Source organism: Macrobrachium nipponense, chromosome 11 (assembly GCF_015104395.2).
Source record: "Macrobrachium nipponense isolate FS-2020 chromosome 11, ASM1510439v2, whole genome shotgun sequence".
Taxonomy (NCBI): Eukaryota; Metazoa; Arthropoda; class Malacostraca; order Decapoda; family Palaemonidae; genus Macrobrachium; species Macrobrachium nipponense.
The window spans coordinates 93,703,581-93,721,401 of NC_061087.1; the positions used below are offsets into that span (position 1 = coordinate 93,703,581).

Genomic DNA, 17,821 nt, shown 5'->3' on the forward strand with positions numbered 1-17,821 from the left:
TACCAAATAAATAACACTTTTGTTATAATTCTTTCACAAGCCTGAACCCCCCTCCCTCCCACCACACACACACACACACTCTCTCTCTCTCTTTGGGTGGATTGTTTATCAGATTTTTAATGTGGCTTTACTAAAATGCAGTACAAAGCAGTAACTACTTGCTTAGTAAAAAAAAATCAGCATATAGCTTTATTCATTACCGAGTTTATCAGCTTACACGCAAGTTCTAGGGGTTCTCTGGTAGAGTCTTGAGTCTTTGTTACCTACCTGATTTTGCTACTTATTGGAAGACCAGACCCCTCAATTGTCCATTAAGTTGAGGTACAAGTGTACTACAGAATTTACACAGCCTACCTTCATGGAATTTAACAGAATATATGTGTTGATTATTTAGTGTATCATAGATGCCTCCACTTGGAAACTTATTAAATATATATTCCACAAAGATGAGAAACAATTAAATATTACAATAAAAAAATAATACGGTATAGTTACATACACTCAAGTACCACCTATAAAAATCCACAGCCCCATTCTATTCCAGATTACACCCAACCTTACAATGACACACATTACTATAATTATTTCATACAGTACTCTCACCTACCTTGATTTTATTATTTTCTGCATAGACCATTGCCATAGCTATGTAGATTTTAAGTGGGTCATTAGTGGCCAAGGCTTCACCAAAGACTTTACTGAGGGATTCTTCAGTCCCATATAAAACTTCTAACCTGAGAATTACAGTCCAAATATTAATGCGTTCCTCAAACTCCTGAACATTAATTACTTGTAATGCTCGCTGGGCAACAGACCTGGCACGATCTACTTCTGCATTCTGTAAATAAAATTAATATAAAAATTTCAGAGAAATTTTTAGAATTATGGTACAAGAACAGTAGTCTTAAAAAATTATATTGTAATAAAATTTGCTTTTGTATATACTTACTCAGTAATTATATCACTAAGAGTTTCTACTTGTAGAAACTCTTAGCAATATAATTACTCGGTAAGTCACATACAAAATTTAAAAATTACAGCCTCAAGAAAATTTTTTATCTGAAAATCCGCAGCATTGCCACAACAATGTGACTGCAATCTGTTTTCCAAACAAGTCAACATTTCTCAAATTTTTATTAAATATAAAACATTACACAATGGGTAACAAGTGAAAAGGAAAACTTCTAAAAATAAATGATGCCTACAACGTTTTATACTTTATTATTTTTACATCGATAAAAAGCTTCAAAATACTTTATTTTTATTAAAAGTTTATTTGGTTAATTTTTCAAGAAATTAAATCAGCAGCTACTCCCAGGTTCAAGTGCAGTAGGCTAGTTCCTAGTTTATGTGGGTGTTATGTTCTGAATAGCAGTGTTATTCAAGGTTAGTGTAATTTAAGAATTACTAATTGTATAGGCAACAGTTCCATGCCATGGTTTGTACTCTGGCATATAGTAGGTTTTAATTTCATTCCCAAATTCAGAATCAATGTTTTATTTTTAACGAAAAAATGCATCACATGATATTGTTAAACTACAATAAAGTTTTGTACATACTTACCTGCAGATATATACTTAGCTATAGTCTCCGACGTTCCCGACAGAATTTCAAATCTCGCGGCACACGCGACAGGTAGGTCAGGTGGTCTACCTTACCCGCCGCTGGGTGGCGGATGCACGAACCACTCCCGTAAGCTTGTCAGATTTTCTCTTCCACCTGTCTCCTGAGGGGAGGCTGGGTGGGGCCATTAATCGATATATCTGCCAGGTAAGTATGTACAAAACTTTATTGTAGTTTAACATATCATTTTTGTACATGAACTTCCCTGACAGATATATACTTAGCTGATTGGCACCCTTGGTGGAGGGTAAGAGACAGCTCAATAATACAGGTAAGACGGGAAACAACTAATGTTGTAGGATATAAAAACCTTGGTTCTCACCTTTTCAGGATGAAGACTTCATAGATACTATCTCTGAGTCTGCATTGCCTGGAGAGCTACAGCTAGGACGTGACCTGATGCTGAAAGACTCTCGGATCTACCACTGGGATATGTGATCCCCTATTGTGGTAGAATCCAAGTCGGATGCTGTTAGAGGGACCTTGTCCGCTTACCTAACAGATCCTTACCACGTACCTCGGCTCTGCAAGGAGCCAAAACCCACCAGACCACCTAACCAAAATACAAAGGGTTAATATTACGACAAAAAGAGGTGCCTCCTGCAACCTCTTTCAGACCAACCAAAAACAACAATATAAAATATACCGGGTAACTATATTTACACCAGGATGAAGTTTCAGCTCCCTGCCCCAGCACCGAATCCGCCGATACGAAAGGACCCAAGGCGAAGCATTTATCATATGTGATTTTTTACATCACGTAGGTAGTGGTTTGCGAAAACCGATTGGCATCTCCAAAAAGTCGCCTCCATCAAGTTCCGCACAGACATATTTTTTCTGAATGCAAGCGAAGTTGCGATGGCTCTCACCTCGTGAGCTTTCACTTTCAGTAGTCTAAAATGATCTTCCTTACAGGCAAACATGTGCCTCTGTAATAAGGCTTCTCAGAAAAAAGGAAAGAGCATTCTTCGACATGGGCCGAGTGGGGTCCTTTACGGAGCACCAAAGCACATCTTGATTAGCCTTAAGTTGTTCCTTCCTCTTAAGGCAAATACTTCATAATTCTCATAGGTGGGCAAAAGAGTTCTTTCAGCTCTTCCCCTACTAGAAAAGATAAACTACGAACTTCAAAGCTCCTGGGCCAAGGGCGTGATGGGTGGGTTTTCATTCTTTGCCAGGAAACTTGGAAGAAATGAACACATCATAGAATCTTCCTTAAACCCTACATTGCCCTCAATAGCTTTGGAGCTCACTCACTCTCTTAGCTGTAGCTAGGGCCAAAGGAAGATAGCCTTCTTCGTCAAATCCTTGAAAGAGGCTAAGCCAGGAGGTTCGAATCTAGACGATCCAAGAATTGTAGGACTACGTCTAGATTCCAGTTCGGTACTACATGAGGACGCTTAATGGTTTCAAATGATCTAATAAGATCATGCAGGTCCTTATCATCGGATATATTTAAGCCTCTATGCCGAAATACCGCCGCCAACATACTGCGGTATCCCTTAATAGTTGACACAACCAGATGACATTCTTCTTTGAGGAAAATAAGGAAATCCGCAATTTGGGTCACAGAGGTACTGAAGAGGAAATGTTCTTCCTCTTGCACCAACGTCTGGAAGACATCCCACTTTGACTGGTATACACGCAAGGTGGAAGTCTCCTCGCTCTTGCGATTGCTTTAGCAGGTGTTGCTGAAAAGCCTTTCGCTCTGACCAACTTTGGACAGTCTGAAACCAGTCGGACTGAGAGCGAGGAGAATTTTTGTGGTACCTGTTCGAAGTGGGGTTGTCTGAGTAGATCGCTCCTTAGCTGGGAGCGATCTTGGAAGGTCCACCAACCATTCCAGTACCTCTGTGAACCATTCTTGGGCCGGCCAAAAGGGAGCGATTAAGGTCATTCTCGTTGATCGGACTCTACGAACTTCTTGATGGTTAGCCCCAGGATCTTGAAGGGGGGAAACGCGTAGACGTCGAGTCCGTTCCAGTCTAGAAGAAGAGCATCTATTGCTACTGCCTCTGGATCTGATATCGGAGAGCAGTAAGGATCCAGCCTCTTGTTCTTTGACGTGGCAAAGAGGTCTATGTGTGGCCTGCCCCATAACTTCCACAGGCTCTGGCATACATCCAGATGAAGGGTCCACTCTGTGGGAAGGACCTGATCTTTTCCTGCTGAGGCGATCTGCTCTTACATTCCTTTCTCCCTGCACGAACCTGTGAGAAGCTTGATTCCTCTTTCTTCTGCCCACAGAAGAAGGTCTCTTGCTGTCTCGTACAGGGAGAAGGAATGCGTCCCCCCCTGTTTCCTGATGTATGCCAGAGCTGTAGTGTTGTCCGCGTTGACCTGCACTACCGATCTTCTGACTTTGGGCTCGAAAGCCTTCAGAGCCAACCACACAGCCATCAACTCCTTTCTGTTGATGTGCCAGGCTACCTGGTCCCCCACCCAGGTACCTGACACTTCGCTGGTTCCCAGAGTTGCACCCCACCCCATGTCCGACGCGTCGGAGAACAACACCAGGTTGGGGGTCTGTGATTGTTGAAGAGACAGTCCCCTTCGCAAAGAGGTTGGGATCTGTTCCACCATAAGAGATGTTTCTTGATGTCCTGGGATAACGACAGGGAGAACGTCAAATCCTGAGAACGACGACTCCAATTCCGATGAAGAAAGAATTGGAGTGGTCTCAGGTGCAACCTTCCTAGGGAAACGAATTGCTCCAGAGAGGAGAGCGTCCCCAGCAGACTCATCCACTCCCTCACTGTGCATACTTCTTTCCCTAAGAAGGTTGTTACTCTCTCGAATCCTCGGGCTATCCTTTTCCTGCGAGGGAAAAGCCCGAAAACTCAGAGAGTTCATCTGTATCCCGAGATACACACACTCTTGCTCGGGAATAGTGATGACTTCTTGAAATTGACAAGAAGTCCCAAAGCCTTCGTCAATTCTAAAGTTACTTGTAAGTCCTTCAAACAACGATCTTCTGAATTGGCCCTTATTAGCCAATCGTCGAGGTACATGGATATCCTCACCCCTTTCAAATGAAGCCATTGAGCCACATTCCTCAAAATCCCCGTGAACACTTGAGGGGCCGTCGAGAGGCCGAAACACAGAGCCCTGAACTGAAAAATTTTCCCCCCCATCATGAATCTGAGAAACTTCCTCGAGGAAGGATGGATCGGTACGTGGAAGTAAGCGTCCTGTAAATCCAAGGAAACCATCCAGTCCCCTGGACGAAGTGCTGCCAGCACTGATGAAGGCGTTTCCATCGTGACTTCTTCTTTTCTACGAAGAAGTTCAGGGCGCTTACATCCAACACCGGTCTCCATCCCCCTGAGGACTTCGGAACTAGGAAAAGGCGGTTGTAGAAGCCCGATGAATGATGGTCTGTCACTAGTTCGATAGCCCCCTTCTCCAGCATCTGATCTACTGCTAGATGGAGAGCTTGATTCATGATGGGGTCCTATGTACCTGGCCGTCAGTTCCCTTGGATGGCCGTCAAGGGAGGTCTTTCGACGAAAGGGATGAGGTAACCTCTCCTCAAAATAGAAAGGGTCCAAGGATCCGCCCCTTTTTGGGCCCAGACTTCTGCAAACTCTAAGAGTTTGGCGCCCACCGTTGATTGAAGGACTTGCAAGTTATTTGGGGCCTTAACAGACTTGGCAAAAGTCTTACCCCTTCTTGAAGGTCTACGACCTCTAAACGTAGAGTTTTCTTGATGAAGATGCCCCTCGAAAGGGTTCTCGAACACTTGCCTTTTCCTTCTTAGCCTTGGTAGGGAAGGAAGGGCGAGGTTTTTCTTGCCGACTGTGCCAAAAGGTCCTGGGTGGCTTTGGCCGCCGAAAGTGACCTCGAAATGTCCTGCACTCGATGTTTCGGGAACAACTGAGTAGACAGAGGGGCAAACAGCAAAGAAGACCTCTGAGCATGGGAGACCGACTTCGTTAAGAAGGAACAATAAACCGACCTCTTCTTCACGATCCCGGCCCCATAAAGGGAGGCGATTTCACTCGCTCCGTCTCTTACCGACTTGTCCATACAAGACAAAACACACATAAGATCTTCTGGCGAAATTGACTCTGGCACTTCAATTTTCTTGGCTAGGACTCCCAACGACCAATCAAGGAAGTTAAATACTTCTAGCACTCTAAACATACCTTTGAGCAAATGATCCAATTCATTCATTGCCCAAGTCGTCTTAGCAGCAAGTTAAGGGCGAGTTCTTCTTTTGTCGAAATCTACCAGTGCCGAAAATCCGAATCAGCCGAAGACGGTAGACCCAATCCTAAGGGCTCTCCTGTTTCGTACCAGAAACCAGCGCGTCCCTGATAACTTCGAAGGAGGAAAAGCGAACATCGTTTTCCCCGCTTCTTCTTTGGAGCCATCCAGGAACCAAAACTCCTCAGTGCCTTCTTCATAGAAAGAGTTGGCTTCATCCTCACACAAGAAGAACTCTTCGCTGTCTTCGCCGTTGAAAAAAGTGAGTGAGGAGAACGGAGGAGCCGTAGGCGTAAGGGAATCCCCAAAAACTTGTAAAAGTAGCTCTGTAAGCTTCTTGTAAGAAGAGACAGCAGCAGAAGTGTTCGGTTCCTCATCCGAACCTTCTAGGACGTCTTCTCGAGGCGAGCGCGGAAGATCCTTATGTGACGGAAGGGATCCTAGCAGGAGTTGAGCGAGAGGTTGGAGAACGCCCTCTCTTAGAAGAGTTCACATCCACTGAGAACGATGAGAAGATCTGGGAAGTCTACGATGAGACTCCCTCTTCGAGGTATACGGAATCTCAGCCGAAGGAGAGGTAGGGCTCCTACTCCGAGAATCCTCGGAAACATCCACAGGGCGCTTACGAGGAGGCGAGCGCCTACTATACTCTATGCGCCTATCCTGAGGCGAGCGGCTGCCCAGGAGAAGAGCGCCTATCGAGAGCAGAGCGCTTGCGCGGCTCTCCATACCTGTCCAGTTGCGTACGATCAACGGAAGTCCGACTGGAAGGCGAAATGCGCCTACTAGGAGAAGGCTGCTTGCGAGACTCTTGACGTCTAACAAGAGGGTAAACATTCAGGAGAAGGGCGCTTCAAAACTAACGAGCGCCTACTTGGAGAAGGGCGCTTCCGGGATTCCTGGTGCCTACCAAGAGACAAACGGTCAGGAGAAGTGCGCCTAGAAGCGGGAGAGCGCCTACCCGGAGAAGGGCGCTTGAAAGACTCTTGTTGTCTGCCCCTAGGAGAATAATCAGGAGTATGACGCCTTAAATAAGGAGACGAGCGACTACTAGGAGATCTATGTGCAGTAGGCTCTTGGCGCCTACCTTGCGGGGAGCGGCTAACAGTAGGCCGTCTATCATGCACACGACTCCTACCAGACTCTAGATGCCTGTCAGGAGAGAAGTCACGATCCGACACTCGAGGAGAGTGACATCTGGAAGAAGAACGCCTACTTGTATAAGGGCGCCTTCTAGAATTCTTGAGGCTGCTGAGGGAAGTTTCACGCGAGGGAGTTGAAGAAATCGCGTGATGAGCAGGTGCAGTGCGCTTACCGGAAGCGGGAATCCAATCTGGAGAAAAAACTTCTTTCTCCATAGAGCTTCCTACCGATGTTTGGCGTCTTGAAATCGAAAGAGAGCCAGGCGAGCGAGGGCGCTCACGCGAGCGAGGGCGCTCACTCGAGCGAGGGCGCTCACGCGAGCCCCCACCTTCATACGAAACCTCCCCATATGAAGGAGAACGATCCTCTGAAGAGCGGCGCCTAGATCTCTTGAATCGGAAGAGAAACGTCCTTCTTCCTACGTGATCTAACTGCTAGAGAGTCTGCTAGCGCCGTGATCTGAGCTTGAAGTCCCGCGAGTACTCTCGTAGGAGAATCTTCTTGTTCTTCCTCGGAAGCAGGCGCCGAGCGCGGAGCGCGAGAAGAAGAACGATCACAGGATTTCTTGGGTTTCTTCGCCTCCACCGACGATTCTTCCGGGAAAACCTCCGACTAGAAGCCAAAGGACTGCAGGGAGCCTTCCAAGCCCTCTTCAACGGGCGCGACGCATCCGGGGAGTTCCAACCTCTCTTCGGAGAGGGAGACGACGAAGAGGAGAAGCATTGGCGTAGGAGCTCCTTCTTGTAGCGATCCGAGGCAGCCTGGGAGCGTACTTCAGGATCTGCCGAGGGTACGCCTGACCGGTGGGGGCTCTCCCTAGCCCTCCTGCGGCTTTCGAACTTTCCTAACTCCACTGGAACTGGGAGTCTGGAAGAGGTCTAGGCCTAGAGGCACTAAGGAGCCGGTCCAGACGCACCCTCCACAACACTGGGGACACTGCACTGATCACTAACACTCTCCTTACCTTCCAACTGACGAATCTTCTGATCCATAGAACGATTCTTGGCTTTCAGAGCTGCCGCCTCCGAAGGCGAATCTTCGGCTTCGGTGCGGGGAGCCGGGGCTGCCACTTGGGAAGAAGGTTCTAATTCTACGTTAGTACTATTAGGATCCACATCCAACTCAACGCATTCTAGATCTGCTAGAACTTCTAGAGGAAGCCTTACGCACTCTATCACGTTCCAACTTCCTAACATAAGAAGAGAGAGCCTTATATTCTTCTTCATTCAATCCCTTACATTCATTACAAAGGGTTAGCAAAAGCACATTCATTCCCCCTGCATTTCATGCAAACCGTGTGGTGGGGTCTACCGAAGCTTTCGGCAACCTCACCTTACATCCTTCATTCACGCAAACCCTAAACAAAACCGAAGTTTTAACTACCGATTCTAGATCAGACATCGTTAAGAATCAACTCAAAATCAAACCGTCCACAATCAGCGTATGCCAAGCCAAACAAAGCGAATACGTCACCAAAAGAAGTCCAAATTAACTCCAGGCAAGCGAGAATCGAAAAACTATCGAGAGGAACCGACAACAGTTGTTATCGTTCCCGGCGACGAGAAAAATCTGACAAGCTTACGGGAGTGGTTCGTACATCCGCCACCCAGCGGCGGGTAAGGTAGACCACCTGACCTACCTGTCGCGTGTGCCGCGAGATTTGAAATTCTGTCGGGAACGTCGGAGACTATAGCTAAGTATATATCTGTCAGGGAAGTTCATGTACAAAAATATAATGTAACCTCATAATTTTTTTTTCTAAGGATGACACCATTTGACATGATCAGAATCTCAAAGGGTTAAGGTAAAGATTTTGGAGAAATCTACTATTCCGAGGATACCTTTTTAAATATTGTTCCCATGTTTGGTCTTCAGTAGCTGAATTACATCCTAAATTGTTGGATAGAAACAGTTCTATTAAATTTCTTTTTTCAGACCTCAGCATTAACCCCTTGCACTGTCATTTGATCTACATTCAGATCTTCCTGTCTATACTGCCCATCACATAACACAAGATAGGCAGTTAAGTCTAGACAGTCTTGCCTTTTCTGGGGGAGGTTTGCTTCCACACAATTTTATTTAATTCCCTCTGGCAATTGCAACTTTAGAAGTTCAAGCAAAGATGCAATGCATTACTACCCTAATACTAATACTATTCCCCTTGCATCTGAATACATTTTCATCTATTTACTAATTATTTTTTTAAGTGAGATTAAATTTCTTTCTGTATTTCCCTTTACTTCCTCATACTTCTTCCTAATGAACACATTCTTTGGAAGTTTGAATTTCAAGTCAATGGCCCCTATGGGCTAGCAACTTTCCCTATTGAAGCCACTGGGACTTGGCAACCTTATCCAACAACAGTTGCAAGCTCTAATAAAATATAATAATAATAATAATAATAATAATAATAATAATAATAATAATGTCTGGAATTTTGTGTTATGAAAATTCAGCAGATACAAAAAACAGACAATTAATCCTTGGGACTCGGGGATCTATATGCAATTACAGACCTATCAGCAACCACTTGTAACTGACACATGAAATTTAACTGACCATGAAAAAGGAATTATTCTGGGTAATAAGTTTGTGGTGAAACAATAATGAGAAAGGATTAACAATGAAATTCATCCCCAACAATCCAAATGTCAGTCATCTTAGCAAAAACATCAGCCATCCCCTCAATGTTTTCAGAGCAACTTGGTTCTATAATAAAAACTATATTTTTACTATGTACATATACTTATAGTAGTACACCAAGTGCTCCTTTCAATAAAAAATAACAAATTGTGTCAATACAAACAGAAAATACATTCATAATACAATCACAAATACTATTCAGAATCATTATTACCTCAAGATGGAAACTGATGAACTGAATCCATATGGCAGATGAGTTTGGACTCTCCTGAAGGAGTTCTTCATAATCTAGGGCTGATTGGGGTAACCGTTCCTTTTCTAACCTTGCAGATTCCAATTCAAAAAGTCTCTTCTCTTCTTCTTTAGCCAGAAGCTCCTGTTCAGCCCTTGTAAGTTTTTTCCGTTTCTTTTTCTATAAGAGACGCAATAAAATTACTTTTCAAACCTTATCTCATGTATAAGTAAATTTTAATTCACCAGGTATTAATATCCATTATTTATTTGTTAAAAAATTCAAAACTAATCATCACTGATATTTTTTTTTATAATTCTTTCAGAACAAAAACTATCCCCAAGTAATTGAGTACCAATAGCTATTACAACCACTACTGTCCCATAATTGCTGAATATCTGCAAATGATGTCTTTCATGCCAGAGATCACAAGTAACTTACCTTCAACTCCTCCTTTTCCTCGTCTTCACTATCACTTGAACTAGCACCCTTTTCTTCAATCTCAGGTATATTCCAAACAAAACCAGTGCTAAGCTTCAAACATGGCTTACTACTCCAGGAAGCTTCAGTTATGTCATCAGTGTCCATATTTTCATCCACCCCACTATCATCGCTACCCTTATCACACAGTCCCTTCTTTATGGCAATAATGTCTTTAGCAGAATCACCCACACTAGCTGTCTTCTTTTTCTTACTGCCTTTCTTCACCAAAGCTGTATTCTTTCCCTTGCTTTTTTCACCAATAGCTGTTTTCTCAGGTATCTTCTCGTTTACATCTACTTTTGTTTCACTCCTAAGTTTTCCCTGTCCAGTACCAGTACATGACATAATTTTCTTAATCTTTGCCAAAGCACTTTTCTCGTCAACCTCTTCTACGCTCTTGTATTCTTTGCAAATATCATCTGGAACTTGAAACTGAAAACTGGGGAGACTAGGCAATACTGGTAAATACTTCAGTTTGTTCTGCACTTTGGTTGTACACAGCACCAGCTTATGTTCAACATGCTGTACAACTACCCTGAGACTCTGACCAATTCTCACATTCTTCTTTGGAGGTAAATAAGCAATTAAACCTTTACGGCCAGACTTCAGTCTTACTATGATACAGTCTTTCTGAGTAAGTAAAACTTCACTGCTAACTTCCTGACCAACTTTAACTTTAGAAAATTCATGAACATACAACTGATCTACCAAATCACGTTTTACTGTAAGTACAGCACACTTTTCCTTCATATGTACATACAAAACACAAGCTGGCACTCTGATTCCTTTCCCATAATATTGCCCAGGTTGCAAATGTTCATTCAACACTATTCCATAAATACCATAATCATCATTCTTCACCAGCAGGCCTTGGGAAGTAACATGTACAACATCAACTTCTAACTTGTTTCCAACTTCAGTTTCTGCAAATTCTCTACTTGCTAATCCTTTCTTTAAAATACTTTTCTGCACAATTTTTTGGTACATGAGATACTTATACAAAGACTGAAGCTGATAACGTTTATTTTTCTTTTGACGCATATTTACTATGGAAAAGATTGGTTTATTTTCACCGTCAAATCCCTTGCATTTCAGTTTAATACTGTCTCCAACAGTATAATTTAAGTTTTTTTCTTCTTCTGCTTTGTTCTCCAGTGTTGTTGCATTCCTCAGAAGTTCTGAATTGATAAATACAGTCTGACCACTCTTATCAACAGCAAGTGAGACATTGATGCCAGAGGGCAAAATCTCAGATACAACACCTAGGTACACACAAGATTCCTTTACAGCTTCCAAAGCAAGAGATTTAGATTTCCAAATCCACTCATACACACTGTTTTTTGTTGACAAGTAAATGTTATTGTATTTACTGAACACAACTGCATTGTGAATCTTATCTCCAGGAGACAGAACTGACTTGATTACTTTGCTTTGACTTTTCTCATCTGAGAGATGACACACTGGTATTTCTGCTCTTATATTCCCAGGTTTTACTCTGACTTTAATGGTGTCTTTTTCAATTTTGGATACAGAACATCCAACTACTGCTCCTACATTCAACAATCCTTCAGATTTTTTATCCTTAGGCGTCCAAACGTCTGCACCGCTCTCTGTCTTCACTTTATTTTCCTTTCTTTCCCATGTCTTCACTTTATTTTCCTTGCTTTCCCCTGTCTTCACTTTATTTTCCTTATACAAAAGGAGGCTGAGTGTCATCCTCTTCTCATCTGGTTTGACCAATAAAACTTTGCATTTTACAACATTCCCAATACAGAATTTTTTAAAGAGGTCAACTTCAGGCTCTGTACTCGCTTTTGATTTGGGTACAAACCCTTTAACATCACCAAAAAACTTCACAAGCAATCCCTGAGACTTGATCTGAACAATGAAGCCTTTAGCAAGAGTGCCCTCAAAGTTTTTATTATATTCAGTTAAAAGAGTTTCTTTTGAATTTACTAAAAGTTTTTTGCATGTCAAAATCAAACGCTTCCTTTCTGGTACAACTTCTAGCACTCTTGCTGTGATAAGACTTCCTACAGCATACTTCTTCTCAGGGTGTTCCACAGCCATGTCAGTGAGGTGTAAAAATGGTATTTCTCCATCTACATTCTTGCCTACACTAACAATGGCCTTGTCAGGTTGATAACTTTTGATAGTTACCTTCAACACCTGGCCCTCCTTCACACCATACAAGCCTACAAACTGTCAAAACAAAACACATCCAAAATTAAGCATTAGCCTACAAGTTAAATAAACAATAAAAAATTTTATTATCTCTACATATCACCAAGAACAGTAAAAGAGCATTTAAAATGGTATTCACTTGCTTTCAATACAAGGTGAAAATCCCCCTAAAGCATTGATGCCTTCCAATCCACAGTAAAAAATATAATACAAAATACCTTACAGGAAGATTCTAAATATATATATCATACTATAATCAAAATAAACTTACTTGTTGTTCTAGCAGGGATTTCTGGGGTGAAACTACAAATACTTTATCCATATAATGATAAGATGTGACACAGAGATCATGTTCAGATCCAATGGGAAAATCAAGGGTATCCTGTTCAATTGATGTAACCTTATCATTCAAATTCTTTCTCAAGCAGAATGCACAGCAATTTCCTATCTTGAAAAAGATGCCTTTTCTCTGAATTTCAATCACTTGGCCTTTCTTTTTATCTCCTATATTAAAGCCATGCAGCAGCTCTCCATTTGACCTGGGTACCAGAAAAACAAATTTCATGGTGTAAAAAAAATTAGCTACAAAAATCTCATTTTACACATCACTTAACTGTTTTCAACAAATCACAGAAATTCTAAACACTACTGTCCATCAAAATTTGAATTTCTGAATTTCTTTACTGATAAATGAAATTACTCAGAATATTAAGCTTCCAAGTAAAATCTAAAATAAAAATTTCTAAAATTATTATTATTATTATTATCATTATTATTATTAGTATTCCACACATGAATCATAGTCTTATGGATCATGTCCACAAGAACCACTGACCTGAAATTCAAGATTCTAAAGAATATGAAAAATTTTAAAATAAAATTTTATTTTTCATAGCTAAAAAACCTTCGGTCTTAACAATAGGATTACTTTCCAAGTGTCAGCTGGTAACTGATTAAAACAATCAAAGATTGTAAAGCAAGGAATCTGTGACATCTGGCAACGCCTGCGCATACGAGGTGAAAGCTGGACCTCGTGACGCTTTAATAATAGTCTTTCCTTAACCGCCTTGGGGAGTAGTCGCTTACGCTTTGCTCTCCTTCCAAGCCAGTTGTTTGTGCCCATGTTCTGTCTTTGTGTGTGTGTTTTTGTTATTGTGGCTTCCTCTGAGTCTTCATGGCCTCATCAACGTATGTGCCCGGGCATTCAGGGTTTTCTGTGCTCAAGGTTTTAGGCGTTGTCAGGTACGGATCCGCATACGACTTGCAGTAGGTGCTGAGCGAATTTTTGTAGTGACTAACTAACCCCTGCCTGGAATATCATGCCTGGCCTAAATCACAGTGGAGGGTGTTTTATAGGAAGAGGGAACATCGCAGTTTTGACTCTTCCTTCTTGGGAGGGGTTTTCTTCACCTCGTCTGGATGATTTGGCTGCTCCCTCTTCCTCGATCACTCTTCATGATGCTAATTCAGGTGTTTCTGTGTCTCCTTCCTTTGCTTCCACTGATTTGTCGATGGAAGTACAGGCAGTCGCCGGGTTACGACGGGGGTTCCATTCTTGAGACGCGTTGTAAGCCGAAAATCGTCGTAAGCTGGAACATCATCAAAAATCCTAAGAAAACCTTACTTTTAAAGCTTTGGGTGCATTGAAAACTTGTAAATTGCATTCTTATGGCATTTTTCATAAAAAAAACCCTTCAAATATTGATTATTTTGCATCTTTGGTGTCATATTTCATCTGCCAGATGAGCGTTGTAGGCGTTGTAACCCTGGAAGTAATGTCTGATGAATATAATTGAAAAGCGTCGTAACCTCGGAACGTTGTCAGCCAAGACCGTCGTAATCCGGGGACTGCCTGTATTGGGAGTGCCACAGGGTGATATATGTTTAATGTAGCCCCCCTCTCCCTCAGGTTCCAATTATCATCTCGAGAGGGAGGAAGGTGCTTCATCTAATTCTTTTGTTGCAAATTCAGTCATCCAAAATGGCGGTGGTCTGAGCGTCGCTTGGGCTACGGGGTTCACCCTCCTTGGATGGACTATTGTCGGACTTCTTGGAGCGCCCCCCCCCCCCGCCCCCCCCTTCCTTTGTGGAACCTCGCATACAGTCCCTGGGTCATGCCTTATCGCTCCGCCAGCCAGGCCATCGACTAGCACTGGTCATAGAGATGTCATGATGTCACTTCAAGCGCCCTCTCATTCTGTGACATCATTTGTAGCTGCTGCTCATCCTCCTGTCTCTATGATGTCATTGTCCTCTCTCGCTAAGCCATCTGAGGCATTGTTTCAAGCAGTCTTCCAGAGACTGGACTCTGTTTTGGAAGGGAGGTTTTCTGCCTTCGCTGCGAAGACAGTTTGTAATTGTAAAGTCTCTTCTCCACCTCCTGTTTCTAAGAGATCTCGTAGGAAAGGAGATTTATCTCCTTCTCCTTCTTCTCCATCTCCACCTTGTCATCGTATCAGACGGAGGATCAAGGACTTTGTGATTGCGTCGTTCTGCGAGTGGAGGGAGTGCATCACCTTCTGCCTCTCATGACCATGTCTCCCCCATGCACATCAGTGTTCGTGAAAGTGAGAGGAGTGCTTCGCCAACTGCCCCACCGCAGGTTCGTGTTCGTGGGATTGACAATGGACTTTATAGAAGGGAGGCATCCTTGTCATCGTTACATGGATGTGTCTCCCCAGTGTGTGCTGGTAATGCATCAACGTCTTCTCTTCATGGCCGTGTTGCTCCTCATGGGAGTGTTTGTGCCAGTATGAGTGTCAAGCCTTCATCTTCTGTTTTGGGTGTGTTTCAGGCTTGCACGTATGTGCTGATGTTTTTGGAAATACGCCTTCATCTACTTCAGTTCCAGTTCATCGGTGTGAGGATGATAAGGTGCCTATTAAAAGGTCGAAAGTTGTAGAGATGGGAGTGGTCCAAGATTTGTCACTTGACAACTGTGGTTGACGGTCGGAGGATCAGGGATCAATTGTGAATGTGAAAGATCTGCTAAAATACAACCTATGAAAAATTGGCAAACAAGTCATAACTGCTAATATTAGGAAAAAGAAACTTATCACCATGAACCTCAGTTTAAAAGCGAAAAATCTCTTGCAGAAGTAGCCATCCACACTAAAGAACATACAAAACCACACTTCATTGCTTCTTTTACTGATGAAAGACACAAACTGGACTGTTTTACAACACCAGCAAGGAAATAATTTGGCCTCTACCAATGAAATTCTATTGTAACTAAGTTTCCTCCTTCCTTCCAGCAATTCCACTGCTTTCTGACCTAGTTAACATTGTGGCTTGCATTGCATACTGCAATGGAACTAAAAGTTGTATGCCTTCACTTTCCTTCAAATCCCTTCCCATCTAGTTCAATATACTTAAACCTTATCCTTCTACAGATGTCACAACTCATACACAATCTTCATAAGCTTACAGTAAGAATTCCATTAATCCTGACTGCATAATTTGTCCCTCTCATCCTATCTCTTGTTGTCTGTTCCCTCTTTAAAGACTGACAGGGTCCAGATTGTACTCCTACTAGTCTCCTGAGAAATTTGCTTATGACTAATAGTTTTCTGACAGCAGGATGCAAAAAGGACTTTGATGCTAACAAGAATCCTTTAATATCTATCCTAGCACCTCAAACACATTCATAACAGCATAGAAAATCTTTCCTGTGATTACTAAAGTCTAAATTCTTTTCTGCCTTTCATCTAAAAGCTATTGAAAAAGCACAGTACGTATTTGTTCTCAGCCTTTTTAGTCTTTTCTACGTTATTACTGTTTTCCAATATATCACTTCTGCTACTTTATTAACCCTTCAAGCATTTTCTACCTTTGAATCACCACCTGTTTAGCTATGAATCCTGAATAGTTATCATTAGCATCACCATATCTCCATCCATAAAGTTTCTTGTTACTATCAGTATTTTAATCATTTTTACTGGGAAGGAGGGTTTCTCTTATAAATAAAAGATGATGACTACATCACCAAAGCTTTTGAAAATAGCTTCTTCAAAAATTTCCTTTCTAGCGCCAAAGATACATAGTACTGGTCTAATATCCATCTCCTTTATTGAACACATTAGGAGAAATTTTGAGTTTGCAAAAATTTATGTAGTTAACAACTAGCCTATTCTCATTAAATTGGACGATGTTATCACCATGAAATGAGCAAAATTATGCAAAGAGGGAGCTGAGGTAGGAGCAAGATACTAACAAAGGGCAGTGATACAAGGCTCAGGCATAGGTCTATAGCAGGGCTGTCTATACTGAAGATGTTGAGCATTTTCAGCTGCCAAAAATAGTTGCGTATTTTCAGCTAGTAGAAATACAGCCGTATTTTCAAAAGGAGCATCTCAAGCAAATATGGATGACCACATCAAAGTTCCCCTGATAAGTGTAGACATATAAATAGAATAAATATAACAACAAAGTTTTCACTTGAAACCATGATTCCACCCATGATTAAAACAGAAAAGAGCAATAACTCAATTAAGGACCAGGGTACAAAAATCTTTGACATTAACCTCTTCCAAATCTTCAATCAGCTGAACAGAATCCTGAGAAGTCAAACCTAGCCTTCCAGGAGGGCTAAGAATAAGTGGAAAGACCTTAGTAGGAGTCAAAAGTAAGCAAACAGGCAGAGCAAACAGACAATAACTACAGAGCAATGCATTGGTTGCCAACCGTAAGATTATTCCCTTAAAAAAACCATGAAATATTATCAGAAATCACTTGGAGGAAAATAACAATTTGTCGAAAATTGTATTTTTCCTAACTATACAAACCTGAGGTCCTTTAACAATAAGAATGTAACTTGCGGCAGCTGGAACTGGTCGTAAGCTTCGAACAAGGGAGTTCAGTAGTTAACTGCTTGTCTGACAGTCAGCGCACCACGCGACTGGGAGGTGAAGAATCACTTTGCTTTAGGCCCAGGAAAAATAGAGTGAGGGGTGGCATGAGGTGGGACAATGTGTAAAGGACCTCAGATTTGTATAGTTAGGAAAAATACAATTTTCGACAAATTGTTATTTGTTCCGATACGCAATACAAACCATCAGTCCTTTAACAATAGGAAGACACTTCTTGGTGGGTGGAATCTGAGTCAATGAACAGACTGGTGTTCGTCCAACCTTGGTTCCCTCCCTGGTCGTAAGAGCAGAGGGAGGGATCCTAGCCTCTGCCCAATGATCGGGGTATGTACCGCAGGATCAATGGTCAGACCTCTGGACCCAAGTAATAAGAGGGAGGCCAGCGTACCTCTTAAAACTAGCAAGCAAGAACTTGTTCCTATTGCAAGAGGCAATA

At 42.2% G+C, this 17,821-nt stretch overlaps 1 protein-coding gene across 2 annotated transcripts in view; it reads right to left on the bottom strand.

Moving 5' to 3' along the window:
- Positions 1-17,821, bottom strand: part of LOC135207379 (protein RRP5 homolog) — a 150,189-nt gene that overhangs the window by 19,723 nt on the left and 112,645 nt on the right. For both annotated transcript variants that reach the window (XM_064239118.1, XM_064239111.1), the window contains exons 9-12: positions 12,789-13,056; positions 10,292-12,535; positions 9,833-10,030; positions 608-838 (exon numbers count right to left, since the gene is read on the bottom strand). In XM_064239118.1, the coding sequence (XP_064095188.1) occupies positions 608-838; positions 9,833-10,030; positions 10,292-12,535; positions 12,789-13,056 (2,941 nt within the window). The remainder of the gene's footprint in view (positions 1-607; positions 839-9,832; positions 10,031-10,291; positions 12,536-12,788; positions 13,057-17,821) is intronic.